The sequence below is a fragment of the Gambusia affinis genome, linkage group LG19, assembly GCF_019740435.1.
Source record: "Gambusia affinis linkage group LG19, SWU_Gaff_1.0, whole genome shotgun sequence".
Taxonomy (NCBI): Eukaryota; Metazoa; Chordata; class Actinopteri; order Cyprinodontiformes; family Poeciliidae; genus Gambusia; species Gambusia affinis.
In genome coordinates, this window is record NC_057886.1 from 15488140 (window position 1) to 15512365 (window position 24226).

The window sequence follows — 24226 nt, forward strand, 5'->3', positions numbered from 1 at the left end:
AAACTAACTCACAAGTAAATTTTAGCAAGCTATAAAAGCTTATTTTAAGTCAGTTATTTCTTAGTATTGATTAAAGTTCTATTTGCAGATGTTTTCACTTATCAGAAGATATTTTTCCTGTTATAAGTGAAATGATCGACCAGTGAAGCTCGTGCTCAAGCAGAAGACGTTGGATTTGTCCAAACCACAGGATGCAAGTAAATAAAGGTATAAGAACAGATCTAGTTGTTATCTGAGCCTGAATGTTGCCAAGAAAAGGCCCGTCTACCTGAACTACCTGAAATAATCAAACCAGATATTTACTTAGAAAGACACAATCTTTATTTAATCCCAGTCTAACATTAAATCACTCTAAAGCTTTCTGTTTTATTCAGCTAGTGGAGATTATCAAACTTATCTTTGGAATTATCAACTTCAGTTTTTCTACATTTTTATCTTTTTACCAGCCTTTGATTAAGAAATCACTGAGAATTTAATCTGACGTATGAAGTTATTTTCACTATTTAACATAACAGCTCAGTAAAGAAAAGCTATATTATATTAACATCAAGTCTCTCTGACTCCAAAAAGCCGTACAGTGAGGAGAGTGCGTGCTTTCCTCCACAAGATGACATGGCTGTCAGTCTACTGTACATAAAATCAAGGAACTGGATTTGATGTATTTTTCATTCAGGTGATTTGTTCAAATTAAATAACAGATGCAAAGATTTCCCTATTACATGCAATGCTAACTTTCAAGATCAAGAGAGAAGATGGCATGTAATATTTTGATTAAATATTAGCACTCGCAATAAACTACTACACTAAACAAAGAGGAGTAGTGACACACACCGATACATGTGACTGTTATTTTCTTTTTTTCTGATGCTTTGTTCATCACTGTTGCAATCAAATTGCCTTTGGATTATCGCCATGAAAGAAGGGCTCCTTGTGACCTGCAGTACTGATCATCACATGTCTAAACATCCACATTGTTTCTACTAAAAAAAACAAAACAAAACAAATCAGCTTCTTGTTTGTGTCATAGAGCTGAAGGAAATACTTTTATATACTACTGGATTTAAGCACAAATAGTTTGTAAAATTCCAAATGTTTTGTCAGAACAACAGTCAAAAAAATTAACAATTTTTATTAACTTATCAAGATAACTTATGAAATATTATAAACATTAGCTCATATGTTGCCGAAATCCCTGGAGTTTATTTCTTCAGGTACAAAATTAATCTACTCAAATAAAAGTGTCAATAGTTTCAAATATTACTCAAGAAAAATTCAGAAGTACAGTGTAGTAAAACTACTCCTACCCTCAAAGGAGTGAAACTGCTCATATTATGTTCATATCTAATTTTAAGTTAACACATAAAAATGTGTTTGTTACGTTTAATTAATTGATTCTAGTGATGATAACATAATTTTGTCACATATTAACTAAACGAAATAATTTTGGACAGTGAATTACCACACCAATACCTCTCTTGACCAGAAGGGGGCAGTGATGCAACAATAAAACTGCACTAAAAGAAAAACCAGTTTAAACCGGAACAGCTTGAATGTTAATCCAAAGAACAAAAAACATTTTTGTTGTTTTTGTTTTATTTTTTTTAAAAAACGTTGCTCCAGTAAATGTAACCGACCTCTGAACATAGATAACAACTTTCCTTAATCTTGTTAAGTTTAGCGTGACGTTTCAGCACGTATTCATTTAGCTTACATTATCTGCATCCATCAGTATTACTCAACTTATTCAGCTTGTTTTGGGGAAAAAACAGAGCAAAGAGTTTTTGTTTTTTGCTGCCATGATAATCACACGCAGCTGTGCAGACCTGCACAGCAACATGTTGCCCCAGGTAAAACCGGAAAACCGGCGCAGGCATCTTAACGCTCGGAAAAACATGTTACGACTTGTTAACAAACGGTTGTAGAAGCTGTAAAAAGAGGGAACCAATACAGTGAGGAGGCTCAATTGTATCAAATCAAGATATAAATACTAGAATTTTGGACACTCTGAGGTAAAATAAATAAATAAAGCAAAAACAAAATCCCTTTTTTGGTTATGTGATATGAGGAAGTCCAAAACAGTTTGCCTCATTGTGTAGTTAGTAACTTACAGATTCTCATAATTGCTTCCCTGGAGGCCAAAGCCCCAGTATCAACTTGGATAATGTGTCAGTGCGGCAGGAAGGACTGGAACTGGGATCATATGGGCCCTTTCATGGAAACCAGTTTATATTTATTCCTCAGATAAACCCTGTTTATGTTTGCAATAGGACAAAATTTCCTTGGCTGGACTGTCCCTCTCTGCAGCCTTAAAGGCATTTGTACCATGAAAAACAATGCAGAATACTCACTAACTTGATATGAGAGAGTGCACAACACACTAGGACAAACATTTTGCATCACATTTTGAAATTGTTAACTTGAGATATTATCATGCTATACACAGTAGGCTTGCATTCTAGAAGCACAATGACCCTATTCACACAACCCAACCAACAACAGGATGGCTGAGATCAATATCATGAGTTAAGAAGAACCAGTAGTCAAAAGACCTAATCCGTTTGAGAATCTGTTGCATGTCTTGAAAATCAATGTTCACACATGCTTTTCACCCAGACTGATAAGCTTTAGTCATTTTGCAAAAAGGAATCGGCAAAACCTTCCGTATCCCAATGTGTGTACCTCATAGAAACACAGAAATCCCAAAGGATTTGCAAAAGGGATTATAATAAAAGGCGGATCTACAAAGTATTGATCTCTTCCATTTCATACATCATACACTACTTTATTTTGTTTTGTCCCATAAAATTGAATATGCTGGGAACTGGTTGTTACACGACATTGTTGTGAAGGTTTAGTACACGGGTCTGCAATCTGAAGCTCCAGAGCCATAATCAATCAATCAATCAAGTTTATTTGCATAGCACATTTGAGGAACAAGGAAGTTCGTAGTGCTTTACATGATAAAAACACAAAAATACAAAGTAATAAAATACACCATGCACCAGTCTTTGCGCATCGCTCTTAATAACTCTTTAGTAAACTATAATGTTTATAAATACAAGTATAAAACAAATGTGTTTTAGCTGGGATTCAGATTTTTGTTGAATAATTGGATTGAATTTCTAAACAGACTGTTTGTACCAGCAATATTTTTTAAGGTCAATTTTCAGAAACCATTTTCTTTTTTCAAAGTTTTATGTTAACTCTATTTTAAAACATACTTAAATGTAATCAAAATTATAAGTTGTCTCTTGTTTTTAATGACCACACAACTTTTTCTAATTATCCGAACAGTAGTTTAAAAGGTAAAACGAGTTATTCGGAAAAAATATATACTTTTTGTGAATAGAAGTTAAACAAATCATTGTTTTGTTTGTTTCACATTTGTAGAATGATCAATAATTGACATTGACTCAAACAAATAAACACAGTTCCGCAAATAAAACGACTCTTCCGTGCATCTTACGCATACGTAGCTCTATTGCGTAATAGGAAGCCCGCCCCTCTCATTAACTCAGCGTTATACAAGCGCTGTCTTGCAAAGGCTTGTAGTGCTGAGTGGAGGACGCACACAGGAACGAGAGGAACGTCAAAAATGGGGGTGAAAATTAAAATCGAATACTGGTAATTCTCTGTTTTTGCTGCTTTTTAAAATATCTCCTGTGTTATTATTGAACGTTTGCATCTTATGTTATCGCTTTGGGTCTAATTTCTTTTGCGAATATGTGGTGTTGTTTACCAGCCTTTAGCACTGTTAGTCTAAAGCTACAAGTTTCTGCTGCGCTTCTGTTTGCGTTTAGCTGAAAATGCGTGTTTTGTCTGTTTCCTGTAGCGGTGGATGAGGTTACAGACCTCGCTATGCGGCGCTCGCCCGCTCCATTCAGGGCGAGTTTCCTGATGCGGAGGTGACAGGCGTTGTGGGAAGGAGAGGTAAATCACAAGTCATGCTGACGAGTCAAGCTATTTGAAGCTTTCATCTCCTAATTTCCTTGCTCCTTTTCAATCCAAAATTCTTTAAAGTTCTTCCTCTTTTTTTCTGAAATTACAGCCAGCTACGAAGTTGAAATAAACGAGCAGCTCATCTTTTCCAAGCTTGAGACAGGTGGCTTCCCAAGTGAGGACGACGTGAGTATCCTACACACATTCAGTTTACTCTGAATCCAGAGCAGCCTGGTTTGTGCTATATATTTATTTTACCCCCTATTGTAGATTTTGGCTGCAGTTCAGGCTGCCTACGATGGGAAACCTGTGCAGAAGATCACCAGAAAGCGCTGATCTGCTGTAACATCAGCAGCATGATGGAGGGCGCCTCCCTGCCCAGCCACATCCAGCCCGGATGAAGCAGTCTGACCACACGCTGTGTCAGCTGGCTCCTCTCTCTTCTCCTATTAGATTCTTCAGGCTGTTAATGATTGCTGTAACTTAAATTCATAAAGGTTATAGTATGACAAATGCCTTCCTGGAGGTTCATTCATAGGAACAGAAATGAGGAGAAGTTGTCACAGATGGGAATAAGGGAGTGCACTTCTTTACCTTCTGCCTTGATAACTGGCATTTTCTATGCCTTTGCTGTCTGAATCTTTTTCTTTTCCTCTTTGTTTTCTTTTTTCGCATGCAGGTTGGAAATTATATCGAACTCAAAAGATCTTGATGGGTGAAATGGATAAATAGGAAGAACAACTACTGGTGTCTTTGCACAACTCTGTTGGGCAATATAAATTTTGTCGTTTCCTCAGAGCTAGTGTTTGCTTTTGGGTATAAATTGTGGTTCTGTGGCTTGAATAGCTTTAAGCAAGACTGTCTTTCATTTCATAATACATATTCTCCAGTATTATGATACTGGAGACATATTCAGCTGCATACCTTAGAACCATCATCATTACTGTAATGGGATTTCTTTTCTCATTTTCCACTTCAAACCGCAGATTCTTATTAAAGTAAACCCTTGTTAAAGACAGTGGTTGTCATGTTTTCTTTAATGCAATGTTTTGTCTGCACCCACACCAGTTTTTCTTAGCATTCTCACCTCGACATGTTTGTTGCTCGTGCCACTCCTTTGGGTGGCTCCTGTCTTAATCCCTCGACTTCTAATGTTCTGGTTGAACAGGCCGTTCCCGTGCAACAGGTTATGTTTTGCATAAAATCTCCTGTGCTGAACACACCTTTCAATGTTCTGTTGGAATCTGCTTGTGATTTTACCTGTAAAATATTTACAATCTTTTCAACAAGTCTGTTCACTTCAAAAGACAGAGCCACTGAAACTAGAACAAGAGGAATATATATATATATATATATATATATATTCTTTATTTCTATTAATTTTTATGTATACAAGTACCAACAATCAAACATGAGGGCTTCCTGAAGACATGGACAATGTTGAGATTTTAAATTTTACCGAATCGGTAACGTTTTCCTTTGACGCATGTCTAGAAAATGGATGGTTTTTGCTCAACTCAATGCAATGACAAAGGCAGAACCTTGAATCCATCAGCATCTTTAGGAACAAAATACTTTGTAGTATAGAGTGAAATTTGTGAAACCAAATAAATTACATGAGCAGGTCTTAATGCCAAAACCAGTGCTGACCAAAACGAACACAAAGCAACATTGACGTTTTCCCAAAAAACAGGTAGCACTTTCAGGAAAGTGTCCTGACTGAAACTGACTGATGAGACAAAAACGCATCCTGTTACATCTGCCACACAATTAACACAACATTTTAAAAAAGAACAGGAGTCCCACAGTCAAACATGATGGTAGCAGTGTGATGGTCTCCGTCCCACTCTCTGACCGGATGTTTTATTGTCCATGACTACACGCCATTTTGAGTGCGTATTAGAGTATGTGAGGTCGCTGGCGCATTTTACAAAATCTACATCACTCAGACCCAGGCATCAAGCGGACAGTATAGATGTCCTAGGCCAATTTGCAAACTCATTTTCATTTTGGGTTAAATCAAGATCATGAATGTTCTTAAAGGGCCAGTCCTGAATATGCTGATAAAACCCATAAACAAACTGTTAAATTATTAATAAATACCCGTCTCTGCATTTTAAAAATGAAGCATCTTCTCATATTGTTCAGCCCCTTCAGGATTTTGTGACTGAGTTTGAGATTTTTTTTACAATTAAAATCACCAATTTAGCTAATTTAGAAATAGTTTCACGGAATTTTGTGATATTTGCATTTATGAATGACGTTAATTGTCACTTTGTTATATCGATCACGGACAAACTAATAACTAGAAATTAAATTAGGTTGAAGCAGCAGCGTTGTAAAATACAAAATACTGCCATCTACAGGTGGGAGTTAGTGGACAGTTAAACCCAATGTTTTTAACATTTTTGTAGAAAATTTGCAATAAGCAATACTTGGCCCTGGGCCTTTATTCAAATACAGCAGTGCAAAAGACTTACTGCAATCTGACAGAAAATACTGATAGAAGTTGGACCAAGTTGGTCTAGATAGATTTCATTCTTTCAATAAACCAAATAATAATTTTAAATTGCATTTTGTGCACTTTTAAAATGTTTGAAATCAAATTTGTGGACCTTGAAATATTTAGGCCTGACAAAAAAAAATTAAAAATAGGGGACACTTATAAAGAAAAAAGCAAATACTTTTTCACAACACTGGACTAAAGCACAAATATTCTGTAATTTTTCAAATGTATGTTCAACTATAAAACTAAAACAGTTTTAGAAGAGTTAGTCTAAAGGCAGTAATTCCTCTGCCGTTGTAGTTTTATTCTGCACCTCTGTAACATTGTATGTAGGACATTTTTATTGTTTTCATTGTCAAGTGTTTTGCTAGTGTTTCTCTTTTTGTTATATGGTATGAGGACGTCTAAAACAGTTCGTCTCATTGTGTAGTTTGTAACGTACAGCTTCACAATTATCCCTCACTGGAGGCCAAAGCTTCGGTATCAATTTGGATAATGTGTCAGTGCAGTAGGAGGGGATGGAACTGGGATGGAAACCAGTTTACATTCTGGTTTTTCAGACCACTTGATACTTTAAGGCATTATGTTTGCAGTATGATAAAATCTCCATGGCTGGACTGTCCCTCTCTGGAACCTTATGGAGATTTGCAGCATGCAAAACAGTGGGTTAAAAAGTTTGACAGATACAATGTTGCATGATTACTAACTTGACATGAGAGAGAACAAGATACTGTACCATTACTTAGTAGGAAAAACTAATTTTGTCACTTTTTAAATTGATCTGCTGGATTTCATTATAAGTTAGCACCTTGAGATAATATAGCATGTATATTATATACTACTATAATATTATATACTGTAGGTTTGCCATAAAGAAGGACAACAAGGACAAGGACAACAGCAAAGCCAACAACAGAATGGCTTTGATCAATATCATGAGCTAAGCACCAGTAGTCAAAAGACCTGATCCATTTGAGAATCTGTTGTATGACTTGAAAATCAATGTTCAGACATGCTTATCATCCAAACTGATAAGCTTGAGTCATTTTGTAAACAGGTATAGGCAAAACCTTCCATCTCCAAATGTGTGTACCTTGAAGAAACGTAGAAGCACCAAAGGATTGCAAATGCGATTATAGCAAAAGGTGGATCTGCAAAGTAAATCAATGTTTATAAATACAGATATAAAAACAAAGCTGTGACTCAGCTTTATCAGAAATAGTTGCATTGAATTTCCACAACAGATTGACTCAGTACCAGCAATATTTTTCTTAGATCTATTTTCTTGTTCTTGGGTTGAAAACTATATTCTTTTTGAAAGACTTTCGTGTTTTTCTTTATTTTAAACCCTAAAAATAGAAACAAAAACAGGCAATTTCATATAATAATATTTATCAAAATTAAAAGTTGTCTTTTCGTTTTTCAAAAGGCACTGCAACGTTTTTCTAACTATAACTATACAAATAGTGGTTTTGCATAAAGGATAAAGCACAAGTTATTCAGGAAAAAAAATATTTTTAGTAAGATAGTGAAGAACAACTAAAATCCTTGTTTTATTTAGATCGTGTATATGATTTGTCGAAATATGTATAAATGACATTGACGTAAATAAATAAATACATTGTTCTGTAAATAAAACGATTCATCCGGGTATGATACGCATACGTTTATCCACTACGTAAAATAAGCCCCGCCCCTCTCGCTAGCAACATTATACAAACGCCCTTTGTAGAAGCTAGTAGCACCGAGTTGCGGACGCATACAGCTTGAGAAACGTCGAAAATGGGGGTGGAAGTTAAAGTTGAATACTGGTAATTCTCATTTTTGGTGCTTTTTCCCGTATCTCCAACTTTATTATTTAACATTTGGATCTTACATTATTCCTTTGAGTCTAATTTAATGCGGAGCTATGGCGTTGTTTACCAGCAGTTATCGTTGCCAGTGTACAGCTACATGTTTCTGCTGCGCTTCTGTTTGTTTTTAGTTTAATCTCCATGTTTTCTTTGTTCCCTGTAGCGGTGGATGAGGTTACGAACCCCGCTATCGGGAGCTCGCCAGTGTTGCTAAGAGCGAGTTTCCCGATGCGGATGTGTCCGGCTTTGTGGGGAGGACAGGTAAATCAAGTCCTGCTGACGAATGAAGCTATTTGAAGCGTTTATCTTGATATTGCTTTGATGTTTCTGGCTGCCTTAAAGGCTTCTCTTTAAAGTTGGTTTATTTATTTTTTCTTATGAAATTACAGGCAGCTTCGAAATAGTAATAAACGGGCAGCTCATCTTTTCCAAGCTTGAGACCGGTGGCTTCCCATATGAGGATGACGTGAGTATCCTGCACACATTTAGTGAGCATCCTGGTTTGTGCTATATATTTATTTTTACCCTGCTGTAGATTATCAATGCAGTCCAGGCTGTTTATGATGGGAAACCTGTGGAGAAGATCACCAAAAGCCGTCCTCCGTGCGTCATCTTGTAGCTCTCCCTCTGATCTGCTGTAACATCAGCAGCATGATGGAGGGCGCCTCCCTGCCCAGCCACATCTAGCCCGGATGAAACAGTCTGAACACATGCTGTGTCAGCTGGCTCCTCTCTCTTTTCTCCTATTAGATTCTTCAGGCTGTTAATGATTGCTGTAACTTAAAATTATAAAGGTTGTAGTATGAGAATGCCTTTCTGGAGGTTCATTTATAGGAACAGAGATAAGGAGAAGTTGTCACACATAAGATTAAGGGAGCGCACGCACTTCTGCCTCTTTAGCTGGCATTTTAAATGCCCCAATGTCTGAATATTTTATTTTTTATTTTGTCGTATGCTGGTTGGAATTTACATTAAATGCAAAATATTTTCAAGGGTGAAACAAAAATAGGAAGAGAAACTACTGATGTCTTTGCACAAGTGTTGAGCAGTTCTATTTTGTAATTTCCTCTTTGCGTTTGGGTATAAATTTGGTTCTGTGGCTTTAAGTTTTTAAAGTGAGCATGAACCAAGTTAATTTTAAATCTGTTCTAAAACACATTATTTAATTTAAACCCTTACTTACTGGACACATATTCAGCTGCTTATCTGAGAACCATCATCTGTTGCTGTAATAAGATTTCTCATTTTCCACTTCAATTGATGTTGAAACTGCAGATTTTTAATAAAGCAAAACCTTATTATATACAGTTGTTGTCATCTCTTCTTCTCTCCAGCCACACCAGTTTTTCTTAGCATTCCCACGTCGACATGTGAGTTGCTCATGACGCTCCTTTGGGCTTCCTGTTTTAATCCCTGGACTTCCAATGTTCTGGTAGAGCAGGCAGTTCCTGTGCAACAGGTTTTGTTTTGCATAAACAGACCACTTGACAACGGCTACTGATAATCTTTCATTTTCAAACTTCGGTGTCTGAGACACCTTTAAATGTTATGATTGAATCTGTTTGTGGTTTTACCTGTTAAACATCTACAAAGCTACCATCTTTAAGTGTGTTCATTCTGAAAAGAAAATCTTCTGAAACCAGACCAAGATGTTGGTGTGCATATATATTTTGATCTTCTCATGGAGAGTTAGATTATTTCATTAGTAAAAGAAGTTACTAATGAAAAAGCTAATGACAATGAAAGTCATTTTACTAATGAAAATAAAAGGCTGCAGGTAAAATGCTGCTGAATGAAACTATTTGAAGCATCGATCTTGATATTCCCTTGAGTTTTCTACTCTTTCAAGCCAAGATAATTTAAATGTTTTTTTTTCTTCTTCATTTGAAATCACAGGTGGAAGAACTGAAGCTAAAAAGTTTACAATAGTTTGCCAACATTATGTTCCTTGTAGTTTTACACAGTGAATGTTTCTACTGTCTTTACAACCTCAAACTTCAGTAAACTGAGGTTTAATGTGATGGAATTTATATTCTGTTACACTGAATATAACAGTGTGAAATTTAAATAAATTAAATTTATTTAATGTAATTCCTAATTAATAAAAAATTTTTTTTTTGAAATTGATGGTTTTATTTGTTTATTTAAAATCTAAAAGTATATAAGACATGCCTTTATAATAACATAAAAGGCATGCGGTCTACCTCCGATGTGATGTTTTCTTACATAACTGAACATGACAAAATATGTACACAAGGTGAAAAGATAAATAAATAAAATAAATATGCACTTCTATATGCATAAATATGCATTTATATATGTATATTGTTTTATATTTTCAGATCAAACAGATCGCCAGAAGATGGCAGTATTTACTTCTACCCTGTTAACTGATAGGCGTCAAACTGTTGGGATTTTACCAAACATCAGGTTTACTGATGATTAAGTCAATTTTTCAAAGTGTTGAGCCTTCTTGCAGTAGATCATGCAACGTTAAACTGAATGATAAATTGTTGACATTACATTTTCATCAAATTATGTGCATTTTGCTCTGATTCCACGTGGAAATAAAAATAAATTGGTCATTGTCCAAGTTCATTCTTTCAATTTAGTTTCTAATGATCAAATACATCTTAACATCAGGCAAAGCTAACTTGGGTAATACCATATGTACCATAGTGAAAAATATTTTAAATGTCTTTCTTTTTGAGTTTGTGATTCCCAGGATGTTTTTATATTTTAGTTTTTTATTTATTTTTATTTTATATGATTTTATTTCTATTTTTAATTATCCAGTTAGAACAGAACATTTATTATAGGAATAACAGCAAATGTGGCTTTCCCCCACTTCCATTCATCTCCACCTGGCTGCAAATAAAAAATAAATTAATATTAAAATAAAATAAACAAAATACAATAAAAACAGTAATAATAACAATAATACAGCTGAAAGATTATAAGCATGAAATCTTTATTTATGTTTATTTAAAAAAATAAAAGTAAACTGTAGCTTTCACTACTGAGAAATTTAAACTGTTACTTTGTTTTCAGGAGTGTTTTGTGTTGATGCTCATGATAAAAAATAAAATAAAATAAACAAACTAGAACATCTATAAATGATAATTTTTAAGGTAAAAAAGATTTAATTTAATATCGATGTAATAAAAGTTTAGCTGAATTGAAATGAATGAATGACGGCCATCGCTGTGTTGACTTTTTGCTGTAGGTGGGTCTTTGATTCTGGCTCTTAGTGATAACTCACACCAGTCTGCTTGTTGAGGAGCTGATAGAGCTCATATTTGAATAACTAACCATAAAATAACTGAATGTTTTAAGCCAGCGGTGTCAAACTCATTTTTATTTTGGGCCAAATTAAGATCCTGAATGCTCTTAAAGGGCCAGATGTGCCAGAATGTATTACAAAACTTGTTCACAAACTGTTAAGATATCAATAAATTGTTAAAATTAAATAACATTATTGAACATCTTTTTAGATCCTCCAGAATTTTGTGACTTTTTGTGATTTTTTGCAATAAAAATAATATTTCCGATATTTGCACTTATTTGCAACTTCTTGCATAGATCCTGGACTATAATCTGACACCATTTAAGGCTGAAGCAGCCGTTTAGTTCAAGTAAGAACATTTTGACAATGTTTGAGAAAAATCTGCAATAAACTCCCAATTATTAGCACAAAAAAGTGCGGGGATTTGTTGATTTTATGTGAATTTTCACGATAATTCTCAAGAAACTGGAGGAACTGACTGACATAATTTGGCAGTAAACAGTTAAAAACTGCATTGATAACACAATATTTAAGCGCATTTAGTGTTTAGTCTACAACAGGGGTGGACAGTTCTGGTCCTCGAAGGACCGGGTCCTGCAACTCTTAAATGTCTCCCTGGTCCAACACGCTTGAATCCAACAGCTGAATCACCTCCTAAGTGCAGTCAGGTTCTCCAGAGTCCTGCTAATGACCTCATTATTTGACTCAGGTGTGTTGAAGTAGAGATACATCTAAAAGTTGCAGGAGAGCGGCCCTCCAGGCCTGGAGTTGCCCACCCCTGGTCTAGAATCTACAGGGCCACATAAAAAGCTGGGGTGGGCCGGATTTGGCCCACGGGCCTCGAGTTTGACACATTTTAAAAAAATACCTTGATATATTACTTAGATTTATTTTTGTTAAGCTACAGATTTCATTCATATTCAAAATTATGTGACTGCAGGAAGTTCATAAAGTTTATGAAGTGGAGTTCAAAAACTCGTCTTTGATTTGAGCCATTGGGTCATTCTCATCTTTATTTTTGACCTTTTTGAAAAGATTTAAAGGTCAGTTCACACTCTTTCCACATAAATGGCATTCCATTTTATTTACTTTAGAACTGTGCATCAGTGAAACCATTTTAAATATGAAGATGTGTGAGAACTGGGAGTGTCTGTGCTGTGAAGGTGAAGCCACATGGCCACCACAGATAGCTTGTACGAGACACGATAACACGCTTCCACCACAGAGAGTCTAAAATTGGGCCCCACTGTGTTTCCTCAGCATGGATAACATTATTAAACTTGGTTGACTTTATTAGATTGTACCCTGGACACGCTTCAAGAATCATTTTGTTCCACTGATTTAAAATTAAGACCCATATAATAGTTCTTATGTAATGTGGGTATTCTAAAAGAAAACATGTCAACGCAAAAGGAATTGATATTTTAGCTTAATGCAGTTAAATAAATAAAACCTCAAATTAATACACATAGAGTAAAAATGCATGCCAGGAAGGGTGAAATTATTTTCATGGTTGGAAATAAAGTACTTGTACAGAAACAGTTTATGTAACATTGCAGGAAATCTCATTTCAAAATCTTAAACACAAGCAAAATGTTTGTTTAGGACCACAATTAATTCTGAATTTACTGCGAGCAAAGAAACAAATCAAAACTTTGCAAGCTAAAATTAGCAGAGAGGACAACTGAAATTTCCTAAAAATGGACTTTCCTCCAGAGTCTCACAATCTGAACCTTTCTAAACAAAGCCAATCAATCCTGACGACATGAGAAACCCTTGTGACATGGTCAGGTAATGCTGGGATAGCACCTTATCAGCTCCTCTAGACTCTATGCAGCTGCAGTTTTTGGAGCAAAAGGAGTCCAAACACATGCTAATTATGAAACTACTTGTGTTTTTCACAGATTTTTTTCTTTTCCCTGTTTAAATCAAAGCCAATGCAGAACGGAGGCATGTTAATTGGTGTTTCAAGTCTTTTGGATCGAGCCGTGTGTCAACAGATATGCAGGAATACAGAGCTGAGTTCTTCAGGACCAAACCTTCAGGAGGTACGTTCTCAAACAGCAGACTGCTGAAGCATGCTAATGTCAAACAACAGTTGTAATTGTAGCTGTCAAACTGCAAAAACACAACAAGCATAAGGAAAGCCATTGTTTGACAAGTTAAGTTGGGGAAGTTTGCTTTTATTCTACTTGATTAAACAACAGCAACAGTGAGTGGCTGGTTAAGTATTGTTACTCAGCAGCTGACTCGGTGCAGAGCAACTAAAATGAATTTTGCTACCTGAGTTTCTTGGTTTATCCTTACAGGTTTCTGTTTTTTCTCCAACTGAAAGCTTCAAACAATGAAATAATTCACAGGTATGCAATTTTACACGACAAATAAGTAATAATACTGAATATATGTATTCCAGTACTTATCCTTAGATAACATTCAACTGATTCTCACAAAAATCAAAACGTAGCAATGGCATTGCATAAAATCTTTGAGATTTTAAGAGCCAAGAGCTTTTGAGGTTTCTTTGAGGGCCGGAGAAGAAATTACCAGAATGTAAAAAAAGTTAAATGATGTGTAACAAAATCAAAGGTTCTCTCTGCTGTGGCTTTGTTGGTCCTGCTAATCACTTTTACTGGAGATAAAATCTCTTTGTTTAATCCCAAAGTGATTATTTCTGAGTGGTGACAATTTACTGGAAAACTTTCCTCCTCTGTAGTGATTAAATTAGTGAGGGGATGACCTCTGTTTCAGCAAGCTAAGTCAACACAATGACTCCAAACACAGTGGCTTCCTGTCACAAATTAGCAAAACCTTCACCAGTTATGTGCAGAAATCTTGAACAAAGTTCTTTAATTTTCAGATAATTTAGAGGTATTTTAAGGTGCTCATAGATAAAAGTTTCTGGAGTCTTGAGAAGCTAGATGTTCTTTGAGCAAAGAATGCAAAATCTAAATGTTTGTAAGGGGAAATCCAATCACTAGATCAGCAGTGTTAAATTCATTTTTATTTTGGGCCACGTCAAGATCATGAATGCTCTTAAAGGGCCGGCTGTGCCAGAATCTATTGATAAAACCTGTTCACAAACTGTTAAAATATCAATAAATTCTTAAAATTAAATAATATTATTAAGCATCTTTTCAGTCCTTCCAGGATTTTGTGGCTTTTTGTGATTTTTTTTTTTTTTGTAAGAAAAATCAAAGTGTATGTGATACTAAATAGTGATATTTGCACTTATTTATGATGATAAATGTGAGGCAACTGTTTAGTTTTTGACCATTTTTAAGAAAAATCTGCAATAAACTCCCAATTGTGTATTAGTACAAAAAAGTGCAGGGATTAGTTGATTTTGCGTGAATTGCCACAATAATTCTCAAGAAACTGGAGGGACTAACTGATATAATTTGGAAGTAAACAGATAAAACCTGCATTGATTTGATTGATAGCATAATATTTAGGCACACTTGGTGTTCAGTCTAGAATCTAGAGGGCCACATAAAAAGATACAGCGGGCCGGATTTGGCCCACAGGCCTCAAGTTTGACACATGTGTTTAAATATCTTCTTCTCATTCTGCTTTTTAACTGTGGTTGATTTCTATCACATAAAATCCCAATAAAATGCACTAATATTTGTACAAATTAAAGGTGTGTGAATTTTTTTCTACTGCATATTTTCTTGAATCCACAAGAAATGTGAGCACTGATGTATATAAATGAAATAAATTATTGCACATTCTGTCTACATGGATAATTTTTCTCCTGTAAAAAAGCATGGTTGTTAATTTTTTATATTAATTAACCAGATTTCCATACTTTATAGCTTGTTTTGTGAATAATTCTCTGCATAATTAATAATATATTTCTGTTTTCTTCAGTCCATGGGGCATCATGCGCCTGTGTGTGTCACTAGCAACCAGCTACTCCTCCAGCCAGCAGAGGAGGTCTCGCCTTGTTGCTCCTGTCCCACATGCACCCAAAAGAACCAAGTGAGCTGGACTGTTGCTTTGTAATGTATTTAAGCTTAGATTAATGTTTTCATATCACATCACCAGGAACTACCCCCTTCCATCTCTTATCGATATCATGAGGGAATCCCCAGTTCGTAAACAGGATGACGTAAAGAGATGTTCTCCTAACCACACTTTGCCCCTTTCTCGACCCCTGGGACATGATGAGGTGCAGAGCCTCTCTGGCCTTAGATTTGGTCCTCGCTGAAAGGGCGGTGCAGGCGAATTAGGGCTGGGATATCCCTGTCTCAAGGTGTCCGGGGCAGATAGAGATGTTTGTGTGTCATACACCCTGCTGAGCGACCACAGGGGTTGTGGGGTCCTGCACTTTAGCGCCGACGTACTTTCAGGTGGGTGTTCCCGCTCACGTCGGGCCCCTCAGTGAACTCGTCTTTTCGTCTGTCCCAGGTCAGTTTGTCTCCGGGCTCGACGAGGCAGACAGGGCGCTGATCATCCTGTTTCCAGTGCTGGAGACCAGGTGGGATTACCTGCACTCAGGTAGGGGTGTGGCCTCCTCTGGCCAGGGGTCTAGACATGGTTTTCTATAGCATTACTGGTGAGGGAGGCAAATCTTAAACAAGATGGCTGTCTTAAAGTAGAATGGGGACAAGAACCAAGAAGTCTGAGTTTAAATTATCTTTTGCAAACTTCAACAAATGTTTTTAGACGTGTCAAATGTTTACTTTGCTTTATTTTCAACAAGAATTTCAACAGAGTGCACTGAATACTGACTCTGAAATGGGACAAATGGATCACACAAACACCTTAAGATTTGCTGTTTTAAAATAACTTGCTATTGATGCCATAAATTTAAATTGTTGCAAACATGAAATTACTTGTAAGCAAAAGCATGTTTGTGTGTGGATTTTAAAAGTCATAAAGCTATTTTCTGTTAATGTTAGCAGGTTCAAAATCTCCATGTGCAACAGGAATTTTTCTGTTTCTTTTTTCTGTTTGTCCAAAAATACACAAAAATATAATGTTTTTGTGTTTAATTGTATAATTCTGAAGCTAAAAGTCCTTTTTTTTTTACTGTCTTGCCACTGAACTGAACATATGAGCCTGGTTGGAGGGCGTAACCCAAAGATAAGACTCTGCAGTCTCCTATTAAAACTATATCGTACTTCAAATTGTCAACGGCCAATTCATTATCTGACCTGTATGGCATATTTAAAGACAGACTCTGAATGAAAAATATGGTGGCAATTAATTTGCTTTTTTAAATAAAATTGGTGTCATTGGTAATGACACTGAAATATTATTAGAGAAAATGTTTTTTTTAATATATATAATTATTGCAAAACTCTGTAAAGTTGGGTTATCATGCGTCCTTTCCATTAAAAGTTCATCATGTCACCCCCAGGTTTAATACAGCTGGTCTTTAATGAGAATTTGTTGACTCTGAGTTACCAGAGACAACTTCTGTGAGTCAGTTCATTTGTTTTCTGCTTTAAGGAATCCATTAAGTAGCTGAAAGCTGAGGCAATTCAACAACCATGGAGAACAACTTGACTTTTGAGGAGGTTTGTATTTATTTTTACTGAATCAAACACTTGAAGTTGTTATCCAGATAAGTAATTAATTATTTTCTAACTTATCCAGGGCAGCGACATGTCATATGAAGACAATGATCCAGCCTTCCCTTCCCCTTTAAAACTGTAAGTGCTTGTTCTTTAGGCCTCCTTCTTCAGCACTGCGCCCCAACAGTGAACTTCTGCACACAGTTTCTGATAAGATAGCAGGAATTATCATTCTAGTCCAAGGCCCAGTTTTTAAATTATTGAGTTCAAGCCCTTTGGGTTGTAAGAGTGTGTAGTTTATGGTGCATTTATGCACCTTTTGATTCATAATTTTTATTTCTTATTTTTTACCATTGATTTGTTTGAATTTGTTTTGTTGAGTAAAAACATAGATTATCTAAAAGGATGCAAAAATAAAAGCATGAAATATATATGCATATAATTCTTAAATAGATTGAAATTACTCATTTATGGACTTTGAAATATACTTTATGAAACGGAATGGAGAATTTAACAAAATTTCCTGCTGTTTTTAATAAACACTACGTAAACAAAAATAAATAACTTCCTGTTTTCAGAATGTAAGAAGCTTCTTATATTCTGCTGGAAAACCTCCCCAGACATTTGAACTTAGATGGTCTTCTGGGCCAATCAGAGATAAGAATGTAGATGATAAACAAGTCTCTTTGTGCTGCCATCTTGTGCTGATGAAAAGCATTGCACCAATTCTGGAATTTTTAAAATATGTATTTTAGGTTTAGAAATTGAATTGAATCATTCCTATGATGAAGGATGGATTTGCGTCTTTGTGAAATGACAACAGCAACATTTTTCAGTTGTTTAGCAACATCTGAGTACAAAGTGGGGGATGTAGTTCATGTTTCTGTTCCTCCAAACCCATCAGATCTTCAGACGGCCTGAACGACAACTATGATGTCGAAAGGAATGATGAGGAGAAAGAGGAAGAGACTGAGCCTCCTCCTGCAGCCATTATTATTCCCAGTGATTCAGATGGTAAGCTTTCATTTTCAACAAATTTTATTGAATTTTCCCCCCATTTAAACTCCTCTTGTGCCTCTTTATTTTTAGCATTTCTGAACGTGAATACCAATGCCACCACCAGGGGGGATGCTCAGGTAGGTGTACTCTTCTGGAGAAAAAATTGGGTTAAAGAGGTTCTCCAAAGTGCACTTACTTCAGTTCAAAGTCAGGTTTCGTGATGTAAAAAATAAATGAGACAAGGTAAATAATTTAAAAGCTTTTTTCACATATTCAATAAACCTTTTAGGGAAAATAAAGTATATTAAAGGAGCAATGACAGTTTTTATGAAATGTGTACACCCTTAAAGTACCCAATTGTGATTATGTTTTTGTATGTCAAACCTAATTTAACAATATATTTTGCCAAACACTTTGAGAAAGTTTAGTTTAATCAGAGTGTAACAAGGTTTTATGAGATTTTAGCTAAATTTGTATGCTCTAGCATTCTCATTAGCCAATGCATTTGGAGAGTGCTGGACATTGCTACTTCATTATTGCTGTTGGTCTCTTAGCAGTCTCCTTGACCAGTTTCTATCATGTCTTTTCAATCATTGTGGCGATTTTTATAATGTCACTCTTGTGCCACATTTTTCTTTATTGATAAATGGCATATAATCAATTCTGAAACTTTTTGTATCCTTCTCTTGACTGATGCCAGCTAAGAGATCTTCCTGATCCTTTGTGGTCTCTTTGCAAACAATGGTTTTAACTAAAGGATACAAATATGAAGATGTAAAAGAAAGAACAGCTTGACTTTATTTGCTCTGAAACCAGACCCAATGGTAGAGAATGGTAAAGAAGACTTAAAACTGAAAGATTAATTACCTGCCTTTTGACATTTCATTGCATCATTTTATGTATTTTATTCTTCACACAAGTAGATTTGTTTGTTTTTCAAATTAATTGTGCGAATTAAACTTCAGCGTTACATTTGAGATAGTTTGCTCCGTTTTTTTAATCACACAAACCTGATATTTTCACTGGGGAAAGTACTCTTTTCACTGATTTAACACAAATATGTTGGAAAGTGCTTGACCTACTGTTTTCATGCAACAGGCCTATGTAGAGTTAAATGAGCTCCAGGGCAACATCTGGCAGGAAACCAGCCGATGGGTGGGCTACGAGGAAAACCTTGACCCCAACACCAGACAGTGGGGTCCATCTCATGTCTCCTACCTCACCTTTAAGAGCTTGCTCCAAGTTCGAAGAGCGATGAACACAGGTGATTTCAGAGCTGTGACAGAGCTAGAAAATAGCATCCAAATACTTCTTGAGTCTGGTTGGACTATTTGAAGCAGTAGTAACCCAAGCCTTGGTTCTTAGGAGCCATTATCTTCGACATGAACGCCAGCACCCTGGCCTCTGTGGCTGAGAAAATAGTGGACGAGCTGGTCAGCAAAAGCGAAATCCGTCCCAGTGATCGAGACTCCCTGCTGAGAGCTCTCCTACTGAGACGCAGGTATGAATGTTTCTGTTTTTCTTGCCATTGCATAAACTCTCCAAAGCCATTCTAAACATGTTTTTATTTGTCCTTTCAGTCAGAATGAGGGACCTATAGTCACTCCGGCTGGAGACATTGAAATGCAAACATTTTCAGTCATTAAGAAGGTAATTATTTTACCTTTTAGTCCATTTTTGTAGAACACACAGAATATTTTAACATACTTCATCTACTTTATTTTTCAGAGAGACAGCTCAGACAACATGGAGGCTTCAGTTGTCCTCACAGGTATGTTTGTTAAATGCAGCTTTATCCCTATATAATGTGTATGTTTTTGGTCCATATCTGACGTAAAGAGGTTTTCTTGCAGGTGTACTCGACCTCCTGCAGAAACCGGTGGTGGCTTTTGTCAGGCTGAGTGACACTGTGGTGATGGAGTCTGTCCTCGAGTCTTCGGTCCCCATTCGTTTTGTCTTCATGATGGTTGGCCCTTCTAGCAGTGAACTGAACTACACTCAAATTGGGCGTGCCATGGGTTCTCTGCTGGCCGACTGGGTAGGAGAAAACTACAGTGAAAATCATAGACTCTCACTGTCAAAACACACTCAGATTAAAATGATCTGTCCCTCCCATCTGATAGGTGTTCAGTCTGGAAGCTCACCTTGCCCAAACTGAGAAAGAGTTGAACACAGCGATTGCTGACTTCATGGACTGCAGCATCGTGATCCCTCCCACTGAGATCCAGGACAAGGCAATGTTGGAGTCAATAGTTGACTTCCAGAAGAAGATGCTGCGTGAAAGACTCCGTCCCACTGACACCCGCCTTATGTTTGGAGAAGCCACAGGTTAGTATCTTTGACCAGAACTGCAACAAGAATATAGACATTTTAACCCTCTTAGTTTCAATTCTGAATGTCTTCTTGTTTACATTTAGATGCGGCTCCTGAAGGGCCAAAGGAGGACCCCCTGGCCCGTACAGGCTATCCTTTTGGTGGAATGGTGAAAGACATCAAGCGCCGTTACCGCCACTACCTTAGCGACTACGTAGATGCTCTGAACCCTCAGGTGCTTGCTGCCATCATTTTCATCTACTTTGCTGCCCTGTCACCTGCCATCACCTTCGGAGGGCTTCTAGGTAAATAGAAAATGTCCACAGTGGAAAGATATCTCATGTTGTGTTTGAAGACCATAGTAATTGCTAAAAACTGTCTCTGGCTCTGATTGAAGCTTTTGTTGGTCTCTTTAAATCCACTCTAGCGGACAAAACAGACAAAATGATGGGAGTCTCAGAGCTTATGATCTCTACCAGCATTCAGGGTATGATCTTCTGCCTCATTGCTGCCCAACCTGTCCTTGTCATTGGATTTTCTGGACCTCTGCTCCTGTTTGAAGAAGCTTTTTTTGTCGTATGTATAAACAGTCAGACGATAAGATTTCTGAAAACGTTTTCAAAGCACTACTGTCCTCATTAAAGTCTTCTTTTCTTTGTCTGCACTAGTTCTGCACAGCCCAAGGCATCGAATACATTGTGGGCCGTATCTGGGTGGGTATGTGGCTGGTAGTGATCGTGGTTGCAGTTGTGGCCGTGGAAGGCAGCTTCTTGGTCCGATTCATTTCACGTTTCACCCAAGAAATCTTCTCAATCCTCATTTCACTCATCTTCATCTACGAGACCTTTTCCAAGCTCATGAAGGTTACCACAGTTCATTCCTCCACTCTTTCTCACCAACAATCATTTAGCTTTTTCATCAACTCTAACTGACTTCTAATCCCGTTTCTTGTTCAGATCTTCAAAACTCATCCTTTGATTCTGAACTACGAACATCTTAATGACACATTGGATAACCCCTTCCATCCAGTCGTCAAAGAGCACGTGGAGATTCATTCAGATGGCAATGTGACCGTTAAAGAGTTGGAGGTTGAAAGGCCATACCCCAACACTGCCCTGCTCTCTATGTGCCTTATGTTTGGCTGTTTCTTCATCGCATACTTCCTTCGTCAGTTCAAAAATGGTACCTTCCTCCCAGGCCCGGTAAGAAGAAGTTCTGAACAAACTCTAAAAATCACCTCTACAAAGTGATCTGGGTTTGAAGGAGAGCTATGTTTTAATTTTATCTCCAGATTCGTCGCTTGATCGGAGATTTTGGAGTCCCTATTGCCATCTTTTTTATGATCGCAGTGGATATTAGCATTGAGGATGCTTACACTCAGGTATGTTATGTGCAAATATATATAAAAAAATCTGAAATTCACAATTCACAACAAATGTGTTAAGGCACTTTTTAGAATATGTCTGATTTTCTTTCCTAGAAATGTTTTTTCAGATTAGATGTTTTTAATTTCAAAAAATTTCACAAACTTTATATTTCAAAATCCCCTTTTGGCTAGAATAAAGAAGCCTAATTTTTTTTTCTTCAAAAATTGATGAATATAAAACAGACAAATTAATTTTCATACTTTGCAAAAATAACCTTATCTTTACCTTCTTTTTGTATTTATCAACCAATATTTACATTATTTTGTAGAAACTGGTTGTGCCAAAAGGTATTGAAGTGACCAACCCCAAATCCAGAGGCTGGTTCATCAATCCCATGGGAGAAAAAAAACCTTTCCCTATTTGGATGATGGGTGCCTGCTGTGTTCCTGCTGTGCTTGTCTTCATCCTCATTTTCATGGAGTCCCAGATTACTGCGTCAGTAAAATTGGTTACACTACACCTTACCATTACAAACTACTTGAACAATGTAAAAGAATTATCTTTTTTTGTGCTCACAGGCTGATTGTGAACAAACCTGAGAGGAAGATGGTGAAAGGTTCTGGTTTTCATTTTGACCTGCTCCTCCTGGTCACCATGGGCGGCATTTCCTCCATCTTTGGTGTCCCCTGGCTGAGTGCTGCCACTGTGCGGTCTGTCACCCATGCCAACGCTCTAACTGTCATGTCTAAGGGCCCCAAACCTGTGATTGAGAAGGTGATTGAGCAGAGGATCAGTGGTATGATCGTGGCCCTTATGGTTGGTAGGTGCTGCCATCTAGAGTGCCAATGCATTCACAGCATGCTTGAATGGAAAAACTGTTTCCTCCTCTTATAACCGACTCTCTCTCTTACTGTTCAGGAGTTTCAATTTTCATGGAACCGATCCTGCGGATGATTCCAATGACCGCCTTGTTTGGTATCTTCTTGTACATGGGTATCACCTCTCTAAATGGAGTCCAGATGTGGGACAGGATTCTGCTTCTCATTACACCCAAGAAATACCATCCATCTGACGCCTATGCTACCAGGGTATCACTCCTACTACTTAATACGGTTTATCTGACCTTGTGACACATTTTTCAGAAAAAGCTATTTCTAAAGTGTATTTTGTATCTCCTGCACATTGTTGTTCCCAACTATAAGTACTAATATTGTTTTAATTCAAGTTGAAGCTTTCAGGACTGTTGGCTTTTGTTTTTGTTGATTTATTAAAATCTATTTGTCAGCTTTAGTAACTTCATCCTGTATCTTTGCAGGTGAAAACAATGCAGATGCATATCTTCACTCTGATCCAGATTGTGTGTTTGGGCATCCTTTGGCTTGTCAAGCAGAGCCCCTTCTCATTGGCACTGCCTTTCTTCCTCATTCTCACCATCCCACTGCGGATGTTCATGACCGGCCGGCTCTTCACTCCGCTGGAGATGAAATGCGTAAGTTCTGGGCTGCATCTCCAAAAGCTCCCAACAAGCCTCATTCATAAGTTATCTTGAAGTTGTTTTATTAGTGTTATTGTTAATGGATGGGTTTGTCTTACAGCTGGATGCAGATGATGCCAAAGTGAAATTCGATGACGAAGACATGGAAGATGGATTGGCGTAAAAACCAATAAGCCAATAAGAAAAACCACTCATTAATTGTAATTACCAACTGTTGTCATTTTTTATCTTTAAAATATCACTTTTCATATCCAGCATTCATGCAATGTTTCTGTTGATGAACCAGGCAAAGACTTACATAGAAAACAGTATTTTAACTGGAGACTTTTTTGTTTTAAAAATGAGGCACTTTTCCCTATAAAAACATTTGTCCCTTTTCTTTCCAGTACATATTTAACATATGGCTTTTCCCATTTGCCTTTGTTCTAACAGGATTTTCTTGCTCACGCTAATTTATTCTTCTAAGTTTTTGAAATAATCACAAATAGGAATTTCTGTGACTTTCACTAGTGCCTTTTCCCACAGCCTGGAGTATTTTTCTTGATATGTTTTAAGTTGTTTTTATTAAGTTTGCTCCATTTGATTTCTTGTGTGTCATAGTATTTTCTGTTCTTGTTTGAAATGTGTATAAAAAAGATGTTTCCTATATAAGATTTTAGAGTATAATTAGTTTTAAAAATAAATCAAAATCAATGAACAATAAAGGGAAGCTAATAAAGAGATGTATTTTTAGTCAATTGCTGGAGCATAGCATCAGGAAAGTATTCTTGTAAATGACCTAAAATACATTGTTCATCAAACGTGTGTGTGCTTAAACTGTACATTGCTTTGGATTGTTATTTTAATACAAATAAAACCAGTGTTTAAAATGCTTGACTTCATAAGTGAAACTGGGAAACAGCATAAAACAAATCTGTCGATTTATTTTCAGTTTTTATACCTTCAG

At 36.6% G+C, this 24226-nt stretch overlaps 2 protein-coding genes and 1 pseudogene across 7 annotated transcripts; all 3 read left to right on the forward strand.

Annotated features, from left to right (window-relative positions):
- Positions 1-3484: 3484 nt before the first annotated feature.
- On the forward strand, positions 3485-4957 carry LOC122821710 (annotated as a pseudogene).
- A 3160-nt stretch (positions 4958-8117) lies between these two features.
- On the forward strand, positions 8118-9601 carry LOC122821708 (migration and invasion enhancer 1-like). Its single transcript, XM_044099848.1, has 4 exons — positions 8118-8256; positions 8462-8559; positions 8688-8764; positions 8834-9601. Exons 1-4 carry the CDS (start codon positions 8228-8230, stop codon positions 8915-8917), a joined length of 288 nt encoding a protein of 95 aa, XP_043955783.1. The 5' UTR covers positions 8118-8227; the 3' UTR covers positions 8918-9601.
- A 2891-nt stretch (positions 9602-12492) lies between these two features.
- On the forward strand, positions 12493-24151 carry slc4a1a (solute carrier family 4 member 1a (Diego blood group)). Of its 6 annotated transcripts, XM_044099849.1 has the most exons (25): positions 12493-12627; positions 13489-13632; positions 13894-13944; positions 15455-15565; positions 15995-16064; positions 17042-17109; positions 17189-17244; positions 18011-18120; positions 18196-18242; positions 19204-19369; positions 19471-19606; positions 19686-19755; positions 19834-19876; positions 19959-20143; positions 20229-20433; positions 20523-20723; positions 20846-20994; positions 21087-21281; positions 21375-21620; positions 21710-21799; positions 22114-22280; positions 22364-22605; positions 22704-22873; positions 23101-23274; positions 23381-24151. In XM_044099849.1, exons 6-25 carry the CDS (start codon positions 17083-17085, stop codon positions 23441-23443), a joined length of 2742 nt encoding a protein of 913 aa, XP_043955784.1. In that variant the 5' UTR covers positions 12493-12627; positions 13489-13632; positions 13894-13944; positions 15455-15565; positions 15995-16064; positions 17042-17082; the 3' UTR covers positions 23444-24151. The 6 variants fall into 6 exon arrangements, with proteins under 6 accessions (XP_043955784.1, XP_043955785.1, XP_043955786.1 ...); XM_044099850.1 differs by lacking the exon at positions 12493-12627 and having other exon boundaries at positions 13409-13632; positions 15995-16084; XM_044099851.1 differs by lacking the exon at positions 12493-12627 and having other exon boundaries at positions 13409-13632.
- Positions 24152-24226: the final 75 nt, after the last annotated feature.